General features: G+C 40.4%; 1 protein-coding gene across 1 annotated transcript in view; it reads left to right on the top strand.

Moving 5' to 3' along the window:
• The first annotated feature begins 6,687 nt into the window (after positions 1–6,687).
• lamc3 (laminin, gamma 3) overlaps positions 6,688–17,895 on the top strand; it is an 82,502-nt gene continuing 71,294 nt past the window's right edge. Inside the window, exons 1-2 of the mRNA XM_068334788.1 lie at positions 6,688–7,280; positions 13,002–13,306. Of these exons, the coding sequence (XP_068190889.1) occupies positions 6,893–7,280; positions 13,002–13,306 (693 nt within the window). The 5' untranslated portion in view covers positions 6,688–6,892. The remainder of the gene's footprint in view (positions 7,281–13,001; positions 13,307–17,895) is intronic.

Here is a 17,895-nt window from a genome sequence, read left to right on the forward strand (position 1 = left end):
AGAAATTTCACATCAGAAAACACATCTTAATTTTTTCTGTTTAGAGCGACTGTAGAAATCTGACCTGCTCCCTCTCCAGATGTAAAAGGTAAATCCAAGATAACAATCATCTGTTTAAGGTGATTATACACTAATGAAATAATGAATACCGCGGTGCACTGGCGTCGCACCCGGAGTTTGCGCCGCCTCACGCCCTATGCCAGCTGGGATACGCTCCAGCTCTTTGTGACCTGCGCAAACGGATGAAGCTGGTAGAAAGATGAATGAATGAAAAAAAAAATTAATATTCATTTGAGCAAACATTCCATTTCTGTTCCCAAATTTCACAGGTTAAAACCCCCTCATACTCAGAACTGTCTTTTCCACATTACCACTGACCTTCATCGTGCAGAAAGATGTGCAGAAGGGTGTTTTTATATCCATCTGCTGAAGGAGCTTAAGTTTTGATTTCCTTGTATTATCTGTGTTAGACATAAAATAGCTATAAACATGATTTATGTGATTAGATTGGAAGAAAATTGAGGTTGGGGATGTCATATTTGAGGTGTAATGTTTAAATTTCAATTGTAACCCTCCAGCACCTGAGTGTACTCCATCTTGTGTCCTGTAATTAAACATCATAGATAAATGGCCTTACTGCGTTCAGAATTTTCCAGTTGTTTCTGAACTATGTATATTAATTATTTTGTTATTGTGGATCTTCTTCCTAACATTTTTATGTCATACATTGTGTCTGGAGGGGATCTTTAAACGATGGAATAAGCAAACAAACCACTCAACTTATTCCTTTTTTTCATCACCAATTCTTTGTCTTTGCTGCTTCTTGGAGAAAATAGTGCAACAATAAACATTGCTTGCCTCCTTCTGGAAACCTGTAGGGTCTCACAATCCATCAGATGGATGCCGGGCCAGAACATTGCTTACACTTCCAAACCAATTGAGGCGCAAAGCAGCTACGTCCAATTACGGGAGTTACACATTAAAAGTGAGAACCATAGTGTAAGATCCTCAGAATTAAATTTAAATGTAAAACTTGAAACGGTAATGTGTTGAGCATTCTGATGAAGCCATTGTAGGGGATTAATACGGGTAGTAATTACTCGTCTTTGTCTTTTAAGGCCCCCCTTTAATCAACAGTCGACTAATTACCAAACCCGGGGATGTTGCTCATAAAAAGATGTTGGTTTCAAGAAGGTGGGAGTAGAAAGGGATAAGAAATATGGCCTTGCTTTCAAAAAATAAAGAACAGCATGTTTTTCATACTAGAACAACAAGAATCTCTCAAATATGGATGGGTTGGGGAAAGCTGCAAATTCAGTGCCGTTTAACAGCAGCTCAGACACAGTAAATATCTGCAAACCCTGGTCTGTTTCAGGGTTTTTGTCCAACTCAGGGCCCCATAAATCATTTAATTTCTTTCTCCCCAAACTCCTGTGTAAACATATCATGTTTGCATGTCATTAAAGTTTGAAACGGTATTTGGAGCTGCAGTTTCATCTATTTATTCGGTCCGCCACTACCTATGCTGCTATGGTAAATTAATTTTACATCAGCCTTGGATGCCAATAAATCAGCTCAGATGGGGGAGCATACAATTTGAATTAACTCAATGCAGAGCAGCAAAGTGGTTTGAGTTGTATTACACACTATATATTATATAGTTAAGAGCTGAAAGGTTTCGCAGTGTTTCAGATGAAAATGCACTTTCCCACATGTAAAAAGATGAATCATAGAAACAATCAAAGCTGCAGAAATCCACAGAAAGAGAATTAAGTTACAGAAACACATCTTGTTTTTGGTTTTCATTTCCTTTGATGTCTTACTATACATTGAGTAATTTGTGTTACGCTAAGAAAGAGCTGCTATCGCCATCCATCAAACTCCTGGTTTGACTGAGAAACAACCCGGCCTCCAGTTGCTGGGGTAACGGAGCGCAACTGGGATTGTTAACTGAAATTTAGTTTATTAATGAAGCCCTACTAGTGATGGGTTTTTCAAGCAATATAATGAGATGCATGCACATGCATGGCGTGGATAATAAGTGTCCAAAACTTTATTAGGAGATCAATAAATGCTTCAGTATCAGTAACACGGAACCATTCTGATGCTACAACAACAACACAATTATTGAATTTTTGATCAGGGTTCATCTGAGCCCAGATTCTGTTTGGGCTCTTTAATTACTCTCTGACTGATATGCAAAGCTTATCTTTTTATTGACTGAACCGGAACTGAGAAGGCATTCAATCAGTCCAACAACTAGTGATGTGGCCTGTTGTTTGGTCATTTGAAGGGCTGCTGTCTGAAGCAAGATCTCAGGTGCACTTGAGAGGCCAAAGATCCATTACTAGTTAATGTGGATGAATACTAGTTAGCATGTATCGGCTGTATTCCTTAGCATCCCCTCCACTGTTTGCTTGCCTTTCAGCTGATCTTGAATCCCGCATCCACATCATTTCAGAAGCGGCATGTACTTCATATTTGCGATGGCTTGAAAGCATTTCTGCTTTTTATCTATTCGCTGAAACACCCTCATCAAAAGTCACTTTGGATTCTTGGTCTAGGAAATCAAATATAAATGAAGCAGATATAACATGATAGAGGATTGTGACTCCGCTCAGACTGCCAACATTTTTTCATTCTTTGTGTTCATAACAGACATCTTTTATTTTCTGGTGCCAAAACATCATTTTCACATTGAATAATTCATCCACTGGCTTTAGTCATAAACTCATACGGTCTTCTCTGACACAGACTATAACACACACAGGTAGGGAGCCACAAGTCTCTGGACTTTAAGGGGGGGGTCTATTGTTAAATTGGTAATAAGGGGTTTTGAGTGGGCTAACTGTCTGTTGTCTGTTTGGGGCCGTTATGGCGGTCTATAAGTGTTCAATTCTGGAAGCCTTTGAGTGGCTGTTTGCTGTTTTGGTGAACTCTCTTAAAGGGTTCAAAATACAGTGTATAACGATGCTTAATTTATTTAGTTTGACATAAATGGGTCATGTTCTGAATTATGTATATATATATATATATATATATATATATATATATATATATATATATATATATATATATATATATATATATATAATTTTCATGGATAGCTGGCTGCGCATTAGTCTAAAAGAGCAAAACGAGTCAAAAATAGAGGATGCATCTGTACAGCTCCAAAAATGATAACGTTCTCATAATGAAACTGAGCTGGTGAGACCAATGCCATGTGACACTTTTAATATGTTGAAATTAATTCACAGTCCCCTCCATTTAATAGATAAATACACCAATGACTTCATTTGTGAATACAACCCTGGTGGATTAACTCACACTTTCATTCCAGTGGTTTAGCAGTTTATTTTTGACCTCCTGTTTTAATTCCCAAATTTTCTGTCTTTTGCATTACACTTTGTTCCTTTGCCCCTCGTCCTTTGTTTCTTGATTATTTTCACCTGTCGCCCATAATGTCTTGTTTCGTCTGTGGACTTTATTTGGTTCCTTTTTATTGTTTGCCTGTTTGATGTAGATTTTCACATACCTTTTACATGTCATCACGTTTCCAGGGTTTTCCTGTCCTTCCCAATTCTGATTGTTCTTATTTTGGATTTTTTCTCTTGCCGTTCCATTGCTACCTTTGACTCTTCATCTTTCTTTTGCTGAAACTAACAATCTGGTTCATAACTTATCATGATGGTACATTCCACTCAAGCTGACAACTCCCCCACCCCCAGTTTTGGCATTGCGTGTATTAATAATGTGACCATATCTTTTCATGGTGTAAACAGTGTTGTTGAACAAATGTAATTCCATTTCTTCTGGCGAGAGAGGAACTTTATCAAGGTGTATGATGCCAGGAATATTTTGTGATGACTTGGCAGTTGTGCAGTGCTCATTAGTTTGTCAGGAAGCACATTCCCTGTGGGGGTATGCCAGCCGCATCCTGCATTGCTAAGTGAGGCGCTGACAGATGTGACATCAAATCACTGTTTGAGTGCGTAACTCGTCACTAGTACATTGTGTCATCATAAAAAGGAGGCCATACCTGCTCCTCTTGGTGCAACAAGCTTCACATTGTGACAGCCAGCTGCACCAATCTGCAGTGTTAAAGGGCGTGGGTGGCAGGTTAAGGATCAGTGGCAATGAAGGAGGAGTGACGAGACTGAGAGGTAAGAAAAAAATGTTGGAGGACGTTCTGGGCTTCGGAGACAAAGGCAGAAAACAAAAGGGAAAAAAGTGCATTTGCCAGACAGATGGATGAGTAGAAATCTTTATGAAGTTTGAACAGAGTGAGAAGAAATACATTTGAAATGGATACTCTGCACATATTCATTATCAGCTTCAGAAAGTGTGGGAACAGCACATTGTTAGAGTCAAATTGTGTTCGATCATTGGCTCAAGGCAGAGATTCAAAAAGAGCCGACTTTCCGCTGTGCTCACAAATCATTGTTACATCTTACCCAAAGCAGCCAGATGGCTGTAAACACAGACAGGAAGCAAAATCATGACATTTTTGGTGATACGCCAGACATGCACTCAGGAAAAAGCGCCACTACATGCGCACAAAATGACCTCTGCATGATGTGAAGAAAAACTAGATGCATAAAGACTATTCAGTTTGGTTTATCATCTCCTGCATCACCGTACAGCACGTGAAATAGCGGTCCCAGATTTTGGTGTACCCTTGGGTGTAAAGCACCCAAGGGTACACTAACTCATAGTTTCAAATCTCAGTGGCATAACTAATTCAGCAGACTCAAATATACCGAAGATTTGAAAATTTGAATACATTTACTTCCCTCACTGATTTATTTTGTTCTCCAAGACTCTCTGCGGCTCAGGTGTCACAAGTCAAAATCCTTATTCTCTGCAGACGAATTCGCAGCATTATCCTGACTCACCGACCACACCTGGTCGGACTCACTGAAAAGTATTCTGGTTCTTCCGCACGTAAACGTTTCCCCATAGATCCCTTCCTTATTTGGTGCATATTGCTCAAACACCCTGTTGTGTTGCATAGCAGTTGTGTTTACACGTTCTGCATGTGTAGGCTGAGCAATAACGAACGTTTGAATCATAAAACTCTATTTGCCGAGCCACACATTCTTCCTCATAATGACTGTTCCGCACACAGCCAAACAGATTTGAAGCCGATCCCTCTTTCACTCAATGCGAGCAGAGGATTTCATTGCAAATTGAAGTGGTCCCTTTTACAATGTCCCTGCCTGAGTTCTGATGGAGCCTTAATAAATCAAGGCAATCACAGGGAGATATGGGAAAGACTTTGATGTAAATCCCACTGGTACCATAAATATACAGCATCTAAATGCATCTGTCCACACCGCCTGTCGCTCTCTCTGTTTCAGGCTGTCTGTCTTCACATTACTTTCCTTTTCTCTTTCTCTTTTACTTCCTTTCAAACACAGCATTGAGTCCATCTGTATCCTAATTGGAAAGATTTTCGCTGTCTCTTTTAATGTTCTTTGCTTTTCTGACTGGGAATTTCTGATGGAATCCAGCAACGGTAAACTTGTGGCCTGGATAGCATCATGCAGGATTGTTCACAGACTCGTCGTTCCACTTTATCCTTCATTATACTTGCTGCGAGGCCACAGTGCAGAATGCAGCACCCGGGAAGCCATGTGGAAAAGTCAATACTTACATTCACCAACTCATTCACTCCTTCACCGAGTGGTTGAAATTGACCAGGCCCCAATCGTGGACAATGAAATTCCAATCAAGCTTCAGTGGCGCAGGTCTGACTCTGCTTTCCAATTTATGATATTTAACACATCCTCATTCCCACCTACAAGCCATCTGTTAATGTGAAATATGTTTAAGATACTCTTGGCTTCCTTTCAGAAGAAGAAGTTATAAATGGATTGGAGGACATGCACTTCATCTGACTTCTGACTTGTAGAAGAGCAAAAGAGTAGGAAGCACAACATGAAACATTTTGCATACACTTTTTTTAGTAGCTGTCACAGCAGCTAAAACAACTGACAGAATCCTGACCAGCAAAGATATACAATATATTAGCTGTCCAAATTATCAGATGAACAAACTCTGTTTCTACTGGCAACTGTAAAGAATTCTCAGTTCCTACATTCGGACCCCTAGACTTCACAATGAATTTAAGGGACATGCAATCCACTTCTCACTTTCCATGACAGTGGGACATTGGTCAATCTAGCTGAAAAAGCCAAGAAGCTCTTTCACACACTCCTTTTACAAATAAAATGTCCCCTTAGGTTACTGAAGTCCCCTGAGTGGCATTCCTTTATGGAGATGTTCCATCCCTGCTGAAATATTCCCGACATTTTCAGCACCTCTAGTCTACTGTGAATCACTGGAGTCAGCACTCAACGAAACATTCTGCTCTGGGGCTGACTGCCAAGTGCATTTATCACCATATCGATGATTTCCTGCATTCCTGAGCGCCGTGAATGCAGGTACTTTGGTACTTACCATCTCAATTCTCAGAGGTATAACGGCCCTGCCACTTTGCTACGTCAAGACATTAAGGAATGTGCTTTTTCTGTCAAATGGAGATCTTCAGTCTGCTTTCAATTTGGAGCTAACGTGAGACGCTGCTTGTGTCGGCCAGCAGGCGGAGAAGCTTCCAGCAACTCTCTCCAGCCTCAAGCCCCCACCTCTTGTCCCTCCTCTTGTCTGCCTCATGCTGCCCCCTGATGAAAGCAGTTCCTGTAAACTTCTTTTCAGTCCCGAGAACATATGTTAGACACTGCACAGGGAGACTCAAACAAAGCTTCTGGACTGGACTTCTTTTTGGGCTTGCGATTACTCCTCACAGGTCGGGGATCTTTGTCTATTTGTGACTCCGCATCATACAAATATGAAAGTTTCTGTTTGAGTTGTTAATGCCAATCTTTGAAACATGGAAACATCCTTTGCTGTGCACTCTCCTCTCTTGGGCCTCATACTTTCCTTTCATCTTCACTGCCACCTCCTCGTTTGGGCCGCAATGGACTCCTGCTATGACGAGGAGGGAATCCCGAGCCGTTGCATGCCCAAGTTTGAGAACGTCGCCTTCAATCGCACCGTGGTGGCATCTAACGTGTGCGGTTCCCCACCAGAGGATTACTGTATGCAAACTGGCTCGACACGCTCGTGCCACTATTGCGATGCTTCTGATCCTGACCTGAATCACAATGCCAGCCTCCTGACAGACTTTCACAGGAATGAGGAGAGCACCTGGTGGCAGAGCCAATCCATGTTTTATGGAATCCAGCACCCAAATTCAGTCAACCTAACCCTCCACCTCGGTAAGAGCACAGCAGCACTCGTTCATGCTGACCCCCACAGGCATTTGGTCTTTCTCAACCAAATGCCTGTGGTTAGGGAAGAAGAAGGAGGGTAGGGGTTAAGTATGTACATGTTCAGGGTTAAATTATTGTGTTGCTCCATATAATTAATGCTTTAAAATGCTTGAACTTTTAATATGCTGTGCTTTAGCTGCATTCAGGAGTAGAATCTTCCTATCAGTCAAAGCAGGATGTTTTTCTATATAAAAAAGGTTGTTTTTACCTCATTAATTATTGCATTTTCCACACAACACATCAAAAGAGCTTTTTCATTGTCCTTTTCCTTGCAGAGAGAAATCTTTACTTTGAGCCTTAGCAGTCGATGGATTTGAAAGTCTTCCATACAAATCAGCTATGCCTAAGCAACATATGATTTGTATTATTCTGTCGTGGCTCTGAGCTGTCCTAATAAAAAACATTTGGCTCAGACGTGGCTCAGACTTGGAGTGTTTGTGAATGCATAGCCACAAGGGCATGTCTGAGCGTTCGGTGGGATTTAAAGTGGATGAGGATGACACACAGTTGCAGCTGACATGTCTAGATAACTATTGAGAAATGGCCAACTATTGGCCCATATCTACTTTCATTCAGCCCACATACCTCGGTGGAGTATTGGTGATGAACTCTTCCAGAACTTTCACAATGCAATCACACAGCAAGCTGATGAGGCTTCTTTATGGGTGGGAGTCTCAATTAAATCCATGATAGTCAACCTTCGTAGAAAAGCATATCATATACAGTATATCAGTATGATTTGCCCAACTGTGACCACAAATCAACCTTAATGTAACCGGTTAAGTTTGGAAGCCATATTTCGGGGTCGCATCGCTACACATTTTGAGGGTCATCTTTCATCACAGGTTCTTTTAGTTTGAACAGTACAATAAATTCTACAACTGTAATTGGAAAATAAGTTTCCAAGCTGAACGCTTTTCCAAACGTTCCAGTTTATTTAAGCAGTTGATAAGCTGCAGGAAAGTCTCGAGTATGGCAGGAAAATGTTTGTGATAAGGGAAGCGGACCAACTGAAGGTAGCCAGGCATTTACATACAAATGCATTTGAGTTGAAGCACACACTTTTTAGGGTGGTGCCTGCCATTACCTCCCCACAGCAGGTATACTATCACTTTCACTTCCACAGAAATGGATTTGAAAGGAATTTAGTTTAAGAGCGTTTTGAAATGCGCTCAGTCACCAACAGCATGCCTAGCATAGTTCCCATCAATTATCCTCATTGCAATGATCACAGCTAACTACATCAAGATGAAACCGTTTCAGAATTGTTTCCAGGCAACAAGGCATTTGACGTTTTCAGGAAATTAAATGACTGGAGTTTAGTTACAAACTACAATTTGAAAAACATCAGCTGTAATATTTTAGCATCACTTCATTTTTGTTGGATGTCTTTTGCACAGTTCAAAGCAAATGTGGAACCATTTTACTACCACACTGCATTATTTGTCTGTTAATAACAGTTTTTTTTTATAATTACGTTTACACCTGGCGCAGTTTTTTATAAACTGTTCATTTTACAGGACCAGCATGAGCCATTAGCGTCAATATCCCATTAAAATGCTTTGAATATGTGTAGAAATAAGGGAAAGTCATCATTTGTCACGCTAATAGAATTAAATGATGTAAATTAATGTTAGAAAGCATTTTTATAAATTTCTGCATGAAATTACCTTTTCCATTTGCAGGTGTGTGTGTGTGTGTGTGTGTGTGTGTGTGTGTGTGTGTGTGTGTGTGTGTGTGTGTGTGTGTGTGTGTGTGTGTGTGTGTGTGTGGTTTATGGTGTGTGGTGGTGGCGGTCGTGGTGAAGGGGGGGGGGGCTATTGAGCTGGCCATTCAGTGAAAGAAATGAATGAAAATGCATATGTTTGGAATGAATATCTATAAATTGAATTCACTCCCAGTTTAAACACAGAGGTATTTAATCAGTTCACTCTCGGGATTTGTTCTACTCTGGTTCTGCAAATGTCAGGAGTGTAAAGTGTCAACAAAGAGTATTTCTTGCTAAGAGAAAATCTGGCTTGATCCTGTTTCCGCCTCAGTTTTTTGTTGTTGTTGTTGTTGTTGGGATTGATCTGAGTAATGAGACGAAAGTACCAGAAAGCAACATCTGAAAATGTTTACAGTATCTAACTGTATGAAAATCTGACAACAGTGACATGGTCACACCTTCTCTAACTCTTTGTGCTCAGATTTATTCCCATCTTTGAGAATATTTGTGGATTCCCGATCTCTCCTTAATGTTGATTGCATCAAGCAAGGACTTAAAACAACATTACTGCTGCTATTATAATGATGCTAATCTCCTGCACCATTTAATTACATTAAAATGGAAATATTTGGAATGATTAATGTATTTTTACCCTGAGAGTTACAATATAAGGGGCATCATTTGTCTTTGTCTTGTGCTTCATCTATCCGTATTTGCTGACATGTAGTAAAACTTTTGGTAGAAAAGTTTTATTTTTCATTACAAGAGGCCAGTAAAAATCTGGACGTCTAGCAAAGTTGTCCGATGGGGGTGAATGTTGGATGCTGAAATATTGATTACGTCTGCTTTAACCGGGGTTAGAATCACTTTAACTGCATCATCTTTGCGTGTGTGTCTGTGTATGTGTGTGCAGTGTGACTTTAAGGAAGCGGATTACGACCAGAATTAGATATTTTCTTGAGAAAATGATGACAGGAGTTGAAAATGTCAGCCTTTGATGACAGAGGAACTTTTCTATCTCTTGCTCTGAAAGCAAAAACTGCAGTCGTCAAATGGAGAATATTGATTTCCGATAGAAGCAAATGTCTGACTGTTCTGAGCCTTTGCTGCTTATAATCTCCGTCTTTTTCTTTTCCACGGGAATGATGCCAGAGCTGCCACTATAGAGGGTTTTGTTGTTCTTTAACAACCCCGACACCCCAACGTCTGCAGCCTGAATTGACCTTTGCCCTTTCGGCACATCTTCCTGTATTATTCTTTCTATATCCGATGCTTTTAAATTATTCCTTCCCTCTACAGAGCTCGAGATGCATTTTATGTTCCTGAACGTGTTGCTGAGTTTTGCGTTCGTGGCATCTCTGCGTTAAAACCAAGGCTCTGTGATCCATCTGGGTCGCTGGCGGGGGGTATCTTCGACATCACTGTTTTCTTTTGCCTCTCCAAACAAAACAAGCGCTCTCTGAAGCAAATACAGGCAAATGCTGGGATGATAAACACAGCAGTAGGATGCAGGGGACACATGCTGCAGCCGGGTCAGAGTGGGTTTGTGGATGAGTAGAAAGAAATGAGGGGGAGCCAGGCTGCTTCAAGGGGAGTAAACAAAACATAATGAGGAAGAGGAAGAGGAGGGGAAAAAAGAAAATACTGGGTGGTTTGCTGGTGAGGAATTGGGGTCATCTTTTTCCCACAAAGACTTCAGAAACATGCATTGATGCCTGCAGCTGGTTCTTATTTAACGCCGTCAAAGAAAAGCGACATCCTGTCTCAGACGTAAAACTATTAGGAAAAGTCTGTTGCCAGGGCGTTATTTTTTGTGGTTTTATTGACAAACGTATGAGACGCAGTTCTCCGCTGTTGTATGTCGTCTGTTAACTTTGAGATGCGGCAGTATTAGAAGATAAATACTCTCATCTGCGTGTTTGTCAATCACATAAATCTCTGCTTGGATAAACAGATGGTAAATATTATGTCTACACTTGAGCCTTAGTCTCATTGATTCTCTGTGCGAGCAGACTAGAGCAGCTGTGTTGAGCCCACCCCAATGACTAATGACTAATTACAGGTCAGACGCAGCCTCTGCGACTCCCAGCCTCTGCTCTTAAACTAGTCCAAATAGTCATCTTATTGACGTATCCGTGTACAACACCAACAGCTGTGGTGTGAGACGCCGCATGCATCTCGATGAATTCTCACCAGGCTGTTTTATCCGGCTTCCAAAACTCATCTTAATTTTTCAACACTCGAACAAAGAGAATTTCGCTTTCAAAACCGAGCTCTGAAAATAAATGTATTCCTTTTTTTTATTTGTCATCTGCTTCCGTGATTGGTGAACATTTGCTGCAGCCAAATAAATCCTAATGCATAAAACAGGCAATCCTGAAACAGGATGAATCAAAAATTATACATAAAAACATACAAATATCCTGTGCAATTAATGTGCATTTCATTGCAGGGGGATATTAGATAAATGTTTCATCTTCTGCCTCTTTTATATTTTTGCATCAGTCCCCACGGGGCTGAGTTCACCTCATGCAGGGAGTAAATGAAAACCAAACGATCTCAGCTCTCCTAAAGGAAAGATGCCATTAGAGATCGCTGCAGAGACGATAGAGACGTGATGTTCAGGCTTGGGCAGAGTGAAGCAACAGATGCCATTATGGCTGCAGCGGCGGATGGCAGCCTTATAAACACGCTGAGCGGCTGAGACTTACTATCTAATGATGTTGAGAGAAAAAAACATCCCCATGAGTGCGATGAATAAGCCTGTTAGGAGAGCTCCTCCGTGACACTGCTCACTCTGGTCTCAGTGTGACTTCGGTTTGTACTTGTCCAGCTAATCCCTCGTAAAGCCGCACAACATTTGGTGGATTCTTAATGTGTGTCCTCGGTCGGGAAGCGCCACTCCAGTTACCCTGATATGGCTCTAGGGTCGTTGTTTGTAGGGTCCACGCTGCGTAAGGAATGATGAGAGATAATACTGCTCCATCACTTTCTCTTTTTTTGCATCCACAGAAATAACACCTTTTAATCTAACAACACAGGAAGCATCGCTTGAAATGTTTTGTGTTTTCTCGAAACATCCCGTGTGGTTCAATGAAATATGCACAAGGGACACACACACACACCCCCTCTCCCCGCTGAACTTATTATGCACCTTCAAATATCTTTTTTTTAGATACCCCTGCTCTTACAATGCAACAGCAATTACAGTGCAACCTTGTCTGATCTGCTAAATCCCCGAACACAAACCGAAATGGAAATCTGGCTTCATTTCCTCATTTAGTTCAGATTTTCCAGATGTAGAGATTCGGCACTGGCGCCTTTTTTCACAGATTGAAGTCTAATCGCTGCTTTAAGGGGATACAAACCTATGAAAAGGCGTTACTTCCTTGTTCCTGTTTGTTCACATACTTGCCTCTGTAGCTGATACAGCTCTAAAACCTCGCCGCCGCCTCAGTCGTTTATATCTCCCCCTTTTCTGTCGCACCTCCAATGTTATATTAGACTATATTCTCACCAGTGAATTGATGATCCAACCAATTTTTTTCTCCTTTGATTTTGCACTCTGTTATCTTTTTCAACATTAACTGTCCTGCAGTTATGAGAAAAAAATGTTTTTTTGTCTTTTTTTGTCCTGACCTTACTTTCTTTTCAGGGGCCCATTATGATCTGGATAATGAGAAAGTAATCCTGGGGATTCTTCTCCTCCAGCAGGGATGACATTCATTTACCCTGTAGAGAGGCACGGGAAATTAAGCCTGTCCCCCATTGTTTTCTCTCTTTCTATAATGCAATTAGGCCTGTTTTTTTTTTTCTTTGCTCCTGGGCCCTAAACTATCACTCCACAGTGTTTGTGTGACATAACAAGCCCTGATCTAACTGTGCAGTTACAATGGTTCTGGTTCGAGGAGTAAGTCTTGATGATTCCATTCATTGCTAATCATATCTGTTTTCCACAGGGAAGGCCTTTGAGATAACCTACATACGATTGAAATTCTACACCAGCCGGCCGGAGAGCTTCGCCATCTACAAGCGGACAGAACAAGACGGCCCCTGGTTGCCTTACGAGTATTACAGCGCCTCTTGTGAGAAGACCTATGGGAAGAATACTAAAGCTTACATCCGTCCAGGAGAGGATGAGAGGACGGCTGTGTGTACAGATGAGTTCAGTGACATCTCCCCTCTCACTGGAGGAAACGTGGCTTTCTCCACCCTGGAGGGGCGTCCCAGCGCATACAACTTTGATCAGAGCATAGTGCTGCAGGTGAGATTGCATTGACTGTGTATATAAGCCTATTATTGACTCGATTTTGATTGGTCACCGCTCAGAGTAATTTACAATGAACACAATTAACCAGGAAGGTATTACTAATTTCATTCTCTGATACAGATTTTACAGCCTGACTTAAAAAAAACAATTAAAGTATTTAAAAAACGTACGCCTGGCACCATTGGAACCTAAGATAAAATCATATAAATATTTTTTTAATATATTAAAATTTCTAAACCAAGACATTAATCCATACATTATGTTAGATCTTGCTATAATGTCTCAGCTACATAACCAATTTTATAAAGCAGAATCAAAAACTGCTGTGCTCCACCTCAAGCGTTGATCGATCATCCCACCCTTTCAAACAACATGTTTACACAAACAAACAAAAAGCTGTACACGTACACATGAGAGCCTTCAAGCCCTGTGCTACATGTTCTGAGGGGAAGCTAATTTTGTGTTTAGTTCTGATTAACATTGATGAAGCTGTGAGCGGGTGCTCTAAATTAATGGCGGCCTCTTGGGGGGGAGCCTGGGAGGGCCGGCACTGTAAAGCACGATTTAAAATGAGTCGAACAAGCACTTAAAGTAGGCTCTCCCTTCTCTATGACATGGCTGGTGATTTGCATACATGCTTATGCATCTGCCCATGCATGTGATTTCCATCTCTACTTCAAGAAAAAAAATGAAAAACTTCAAGTGACTAACTGCATTCTTTATTACTTTGGAGCTGAGATGCATGCATACGTGTCCTGATTAAGAGAACATTTTCCATCAGATGCCGGAATCTTTTCTTAGTGAGAAAGTGAATATTTGGTTTGTGTTGAACCAGAAAAAGTACAGTGTGTTCAGAGGAACATATATAATTTAAAGGAGGTAGTATTTCATAATAAATCAATCAGAATTTTGCTCTGGGTAGCACAAATTGATGCAGTTGGATCTGCTTAAGTTAGAGATGGTTTTGTATGAATGTGCAGATTTGAAAAAGACAAACTGTTCTTTCAGCTGTTCTTTCTTTTATTATTTTACATTCATTCGTTCCGTGGTTATAACACAATGTGTTGTTGTGTCTTATTTGACCTGTAGCCTCGGCAAACTGCCCAAATATCTGTAGATGGCTCACTTTGATTTACTTTTGTGTTGGCAGGCCTCCTGTTTAATAAAGATTAATTGGACCAAAAAACAAGCATTTAATTGTAAATTATGTCACAAAAAATTAGGTAAGTTGGAGAATCAGAGCAGAGATCCCACAGCACCATAAGCTAAAGGTCTAATAATGCTTCTATTTATACTCAGACGAGGAAGGAAGCAAATCTCTGTCCAATTTAGTCATTTGGATTTAATTAGACTAGTAAGCACATTCTTAATCAGGTGCCGAAATCACATCCTCACAAGTTGTTGATTTTGAATTTTCTTTTCTTTCAACCATAAAACCTAACTGCTTTCAGATAGAACGTGACAAAAACGAGAGCGGGTCACATTAGCAAAACGGGTTCGTGGAGATTTTGCTCATGGCTGCATAGATTGACCAAGTTTAATCTGCATGTGTTCAAAAAAAGCTTCAAATTAATGTGGCCCAGAAAATTCGGAGACAAAAGGAAAACGCCAGCGGGTTAGAAATGGAAACGCTGATAGCAGAAGAAAGAACAGTAATATGGAAAAAACAACACAAATAACCACAGCAGGAGCGACATGATGAGTGAACCTGCTTTATTTTTCAATTATTTATGGGCCACCAAAACCTCCACAACCTGATTCACAGGAAGTGGACAACATTCCACCCACTGGAGAGTGTTCATTAGTTCCGCTGTCCCCTTATATACATGTTGCTATTTTTATTTCCTGCCTAGACAATAACACCAACAACTAAAATCCCTGCCGGCAGACCCGAATCCTCAACTGTTTGTCTCCGCATTTTTTCCGCTGTGATGTTCAGTCTACAGTCATTGTCTCTCTTAATGGTAACTCACTCCTCTGCCTGACCTTTGTCCTGAATCATGAGGTGAAATTTCAGAAACAACTCGGGCAATGCAAGCCGACCGGCTCTGCAAAGCTGTCCTCCTCCACATCATTAAACAAGAAGAGTAAGGGTGATGTGTAGCCCTGAATAACTCTAACCCACTCCCCCAAAGAAAGAACTATCCTCCAAAATATAATCCAGTAACAACAAGGTGATGTTTCGCATGTGTGTGTGTGTGTGTGTGTGTGTGTGTGTGTGTGTGTGTGTGTGTGTGTGTGGCTTGTTATGTCAAAATATTTGCAGTTAACAGAATATAAGGATTAAAAATCAAGACTAATGACCTAAAAACTGCCAAAACAAACTGGAACCTGACTGTAAAAGGGGAAATAAATCTCTGTCCTTCATTGATTATATTTTTACATATACATACTGAATAAAACCTGTTTCAAGCAGAGGTTATGTGAAATAATACATCAGCTAAATTGTAATATTTTCTAACAAATGAAGATTTTAAACTGTACTCTCGTATATGCATAAAGGTAAACGCAAGAATGTGATGCAACTAAGGAGCCATCAGGGCTGCAAATCTATGCCTGCACACCGTTGCCGCCTTAATACACATGAACAGCAGGAGAAATTTTTATTTTACTTCATTGCTGATAAATCAGGTACCTAGTGTCTACGAGTCAGAAGACTACTGGATCAGATTCAGCGTTGCTTCGGCTTTGAGGCACGGTGTGCAGAGTTTGGGCTCCTAAACTAGACGTCCATTAGTTCAACTCTATCTGTCCAGCTAGGACACCAAGGAAACCAGAGTGGATTTTTGAAGATGCATTTCTGAGGATTAGCCAGTTAATCAAAAATAAATAAAACTCAGAGGGGTTTCCACGGGAAAAAAACATCTAGTAGTTCCATTTTTACTTTTTATTTTTGCACCTATGCAGTTTTAAAGTGCTTACGAGACAGGCTGGCTGCACCCTCAGGTTCAGAGATCTTTAACTGTCCTCCTCTGATTAATCCCTTCACACTAACCTTTTACCCCTGCACTCTTTTGGCTTCTCTATTTATCTGTTACGTAATTCTTGACTCTGACAGTCCGGCACAAGCAGGAAACTGTTTTTTTTTAATTTTTTTAAAGGAAATACAGGACGTTGATTTTTCATTTGGAATGTACAGACCAAGAGTGCAGGAATAAATATATCCTATCTTTCTGAAGGGATTGGGATGGGGAACAAATGAATAAGTGGCTGAAGGAATAATTAGTGTAACAATGGATTCCAGGGGTTGGTAGAAACAGGTAGACTGAGACTGAGATGGAGGTTGCGAGGTTGTCGACACTTGCCTTAATTTTTAATGACTAGAGGTCAGTTCCCAGTCACGGATGTAAAGAAAAGAAAAGATCTATATGTCTTAACTTAATTATATTTGTCTTGTGATAAGAAATCTAACCCAAACCCAGACTGAGCAGAATGTTGTTTCTTTGCCACTTTGCCTTTAGTTCATTTCTGCGCAATTTCCATAAGTTACATTTTTCTAGTGATGCGTGACTTGTAGTCTTACATTTGTCCACACTGAATTAATCTCAGTCCCAATTCACACACTGGAAGGTGTGAAACCGGAGTCGGGGCACATTTGTTTTCAGGCATTCAGGATAAATCACTTGAGGTGCAGGGATTTTCACAGCTCATTGTAAGTAATGGCGAGCCTGCTAGCATGTTTCTGTGAGCATTCAGCTCCCCTCGTGTGTGATGAGGCTACAGCCTCAGCAGAACGATTGTAAGCTTTTTAATATTGATGCAAACAAACAAAATAAAGTACAAAAATGAAATCTATTTCATTTCAAGGACTTAATTAAAAATCTTAATAAAAATGACCCTGAAAGTTAGCCTTTAGCAAATTTGTGTGTTTTCAGATTAAATTTTAAAAGCCGGTAGCTTCTTACTGTTCCAAGAACGACCCTGTTCTCTCACTTTATTGACCTTCCATTACGTTTTTTTACACTCCAAGGGTCTTGTTCAATAAGTCTTTGGTCTGTTTGTTTATCCAGGCGAGTTTGATTCCCAGATGTGCCTGTCCGCTGCTCCAGCTTGAGCCCATCACGCTGAAAGGAAAATCGGCAACGGGCGCTTTTGATTTCGGTGTCGGTTCCTCAGTCAACGTCTCTGTTATCACACCTGTTGTTTTGTGGATGTGCAACCACTGTGACCAGCTGGATGGAGAAATCAATTAATGCATTATTCAGTGTGTGGGAGAAGCTCAGCGGTGTCAGATTTGGCTGCTTATGTCAGTAAGTATTGATCATCTTCTTTAGGTTGTAGTTCATGAAACAACTTCTCACTGCATGGAGCATCAATAACTTATTACCACCATTACATAATGTATTTTCTGTAAGACTGCTATCAAAACTCAGAATTTATGTCATCAGATGGGAAAATTGCTGTAACGCATAAAATAATCATGTAGACAAAGAACCATTAAACCCTCAAAGACATTATACCACTGGTGCCTTGTGGAATACATGTATTAATTATTAGATGTATAAATATTATAGTTTTATTATCTATTATCTATTATATCTTACTCTCAACTTAAATTATATATTCTATAAAACTTGATTTAA

This window comes from Antennarius striatus, chromosome 15, assembly GCF_040054535.1.
Source record: "Antennarius striatus isolate MH-2024 chromosome 15, ASM4005453v1, whole genome shotgun sequence".
Taxonomy (NCBI): domain Eukaryota; kingdom Metazoa; phylum Chordata; class Actinopteri; order Lophiiformes; family Antennariidae; genus Antennarius; species Antennarius striatus.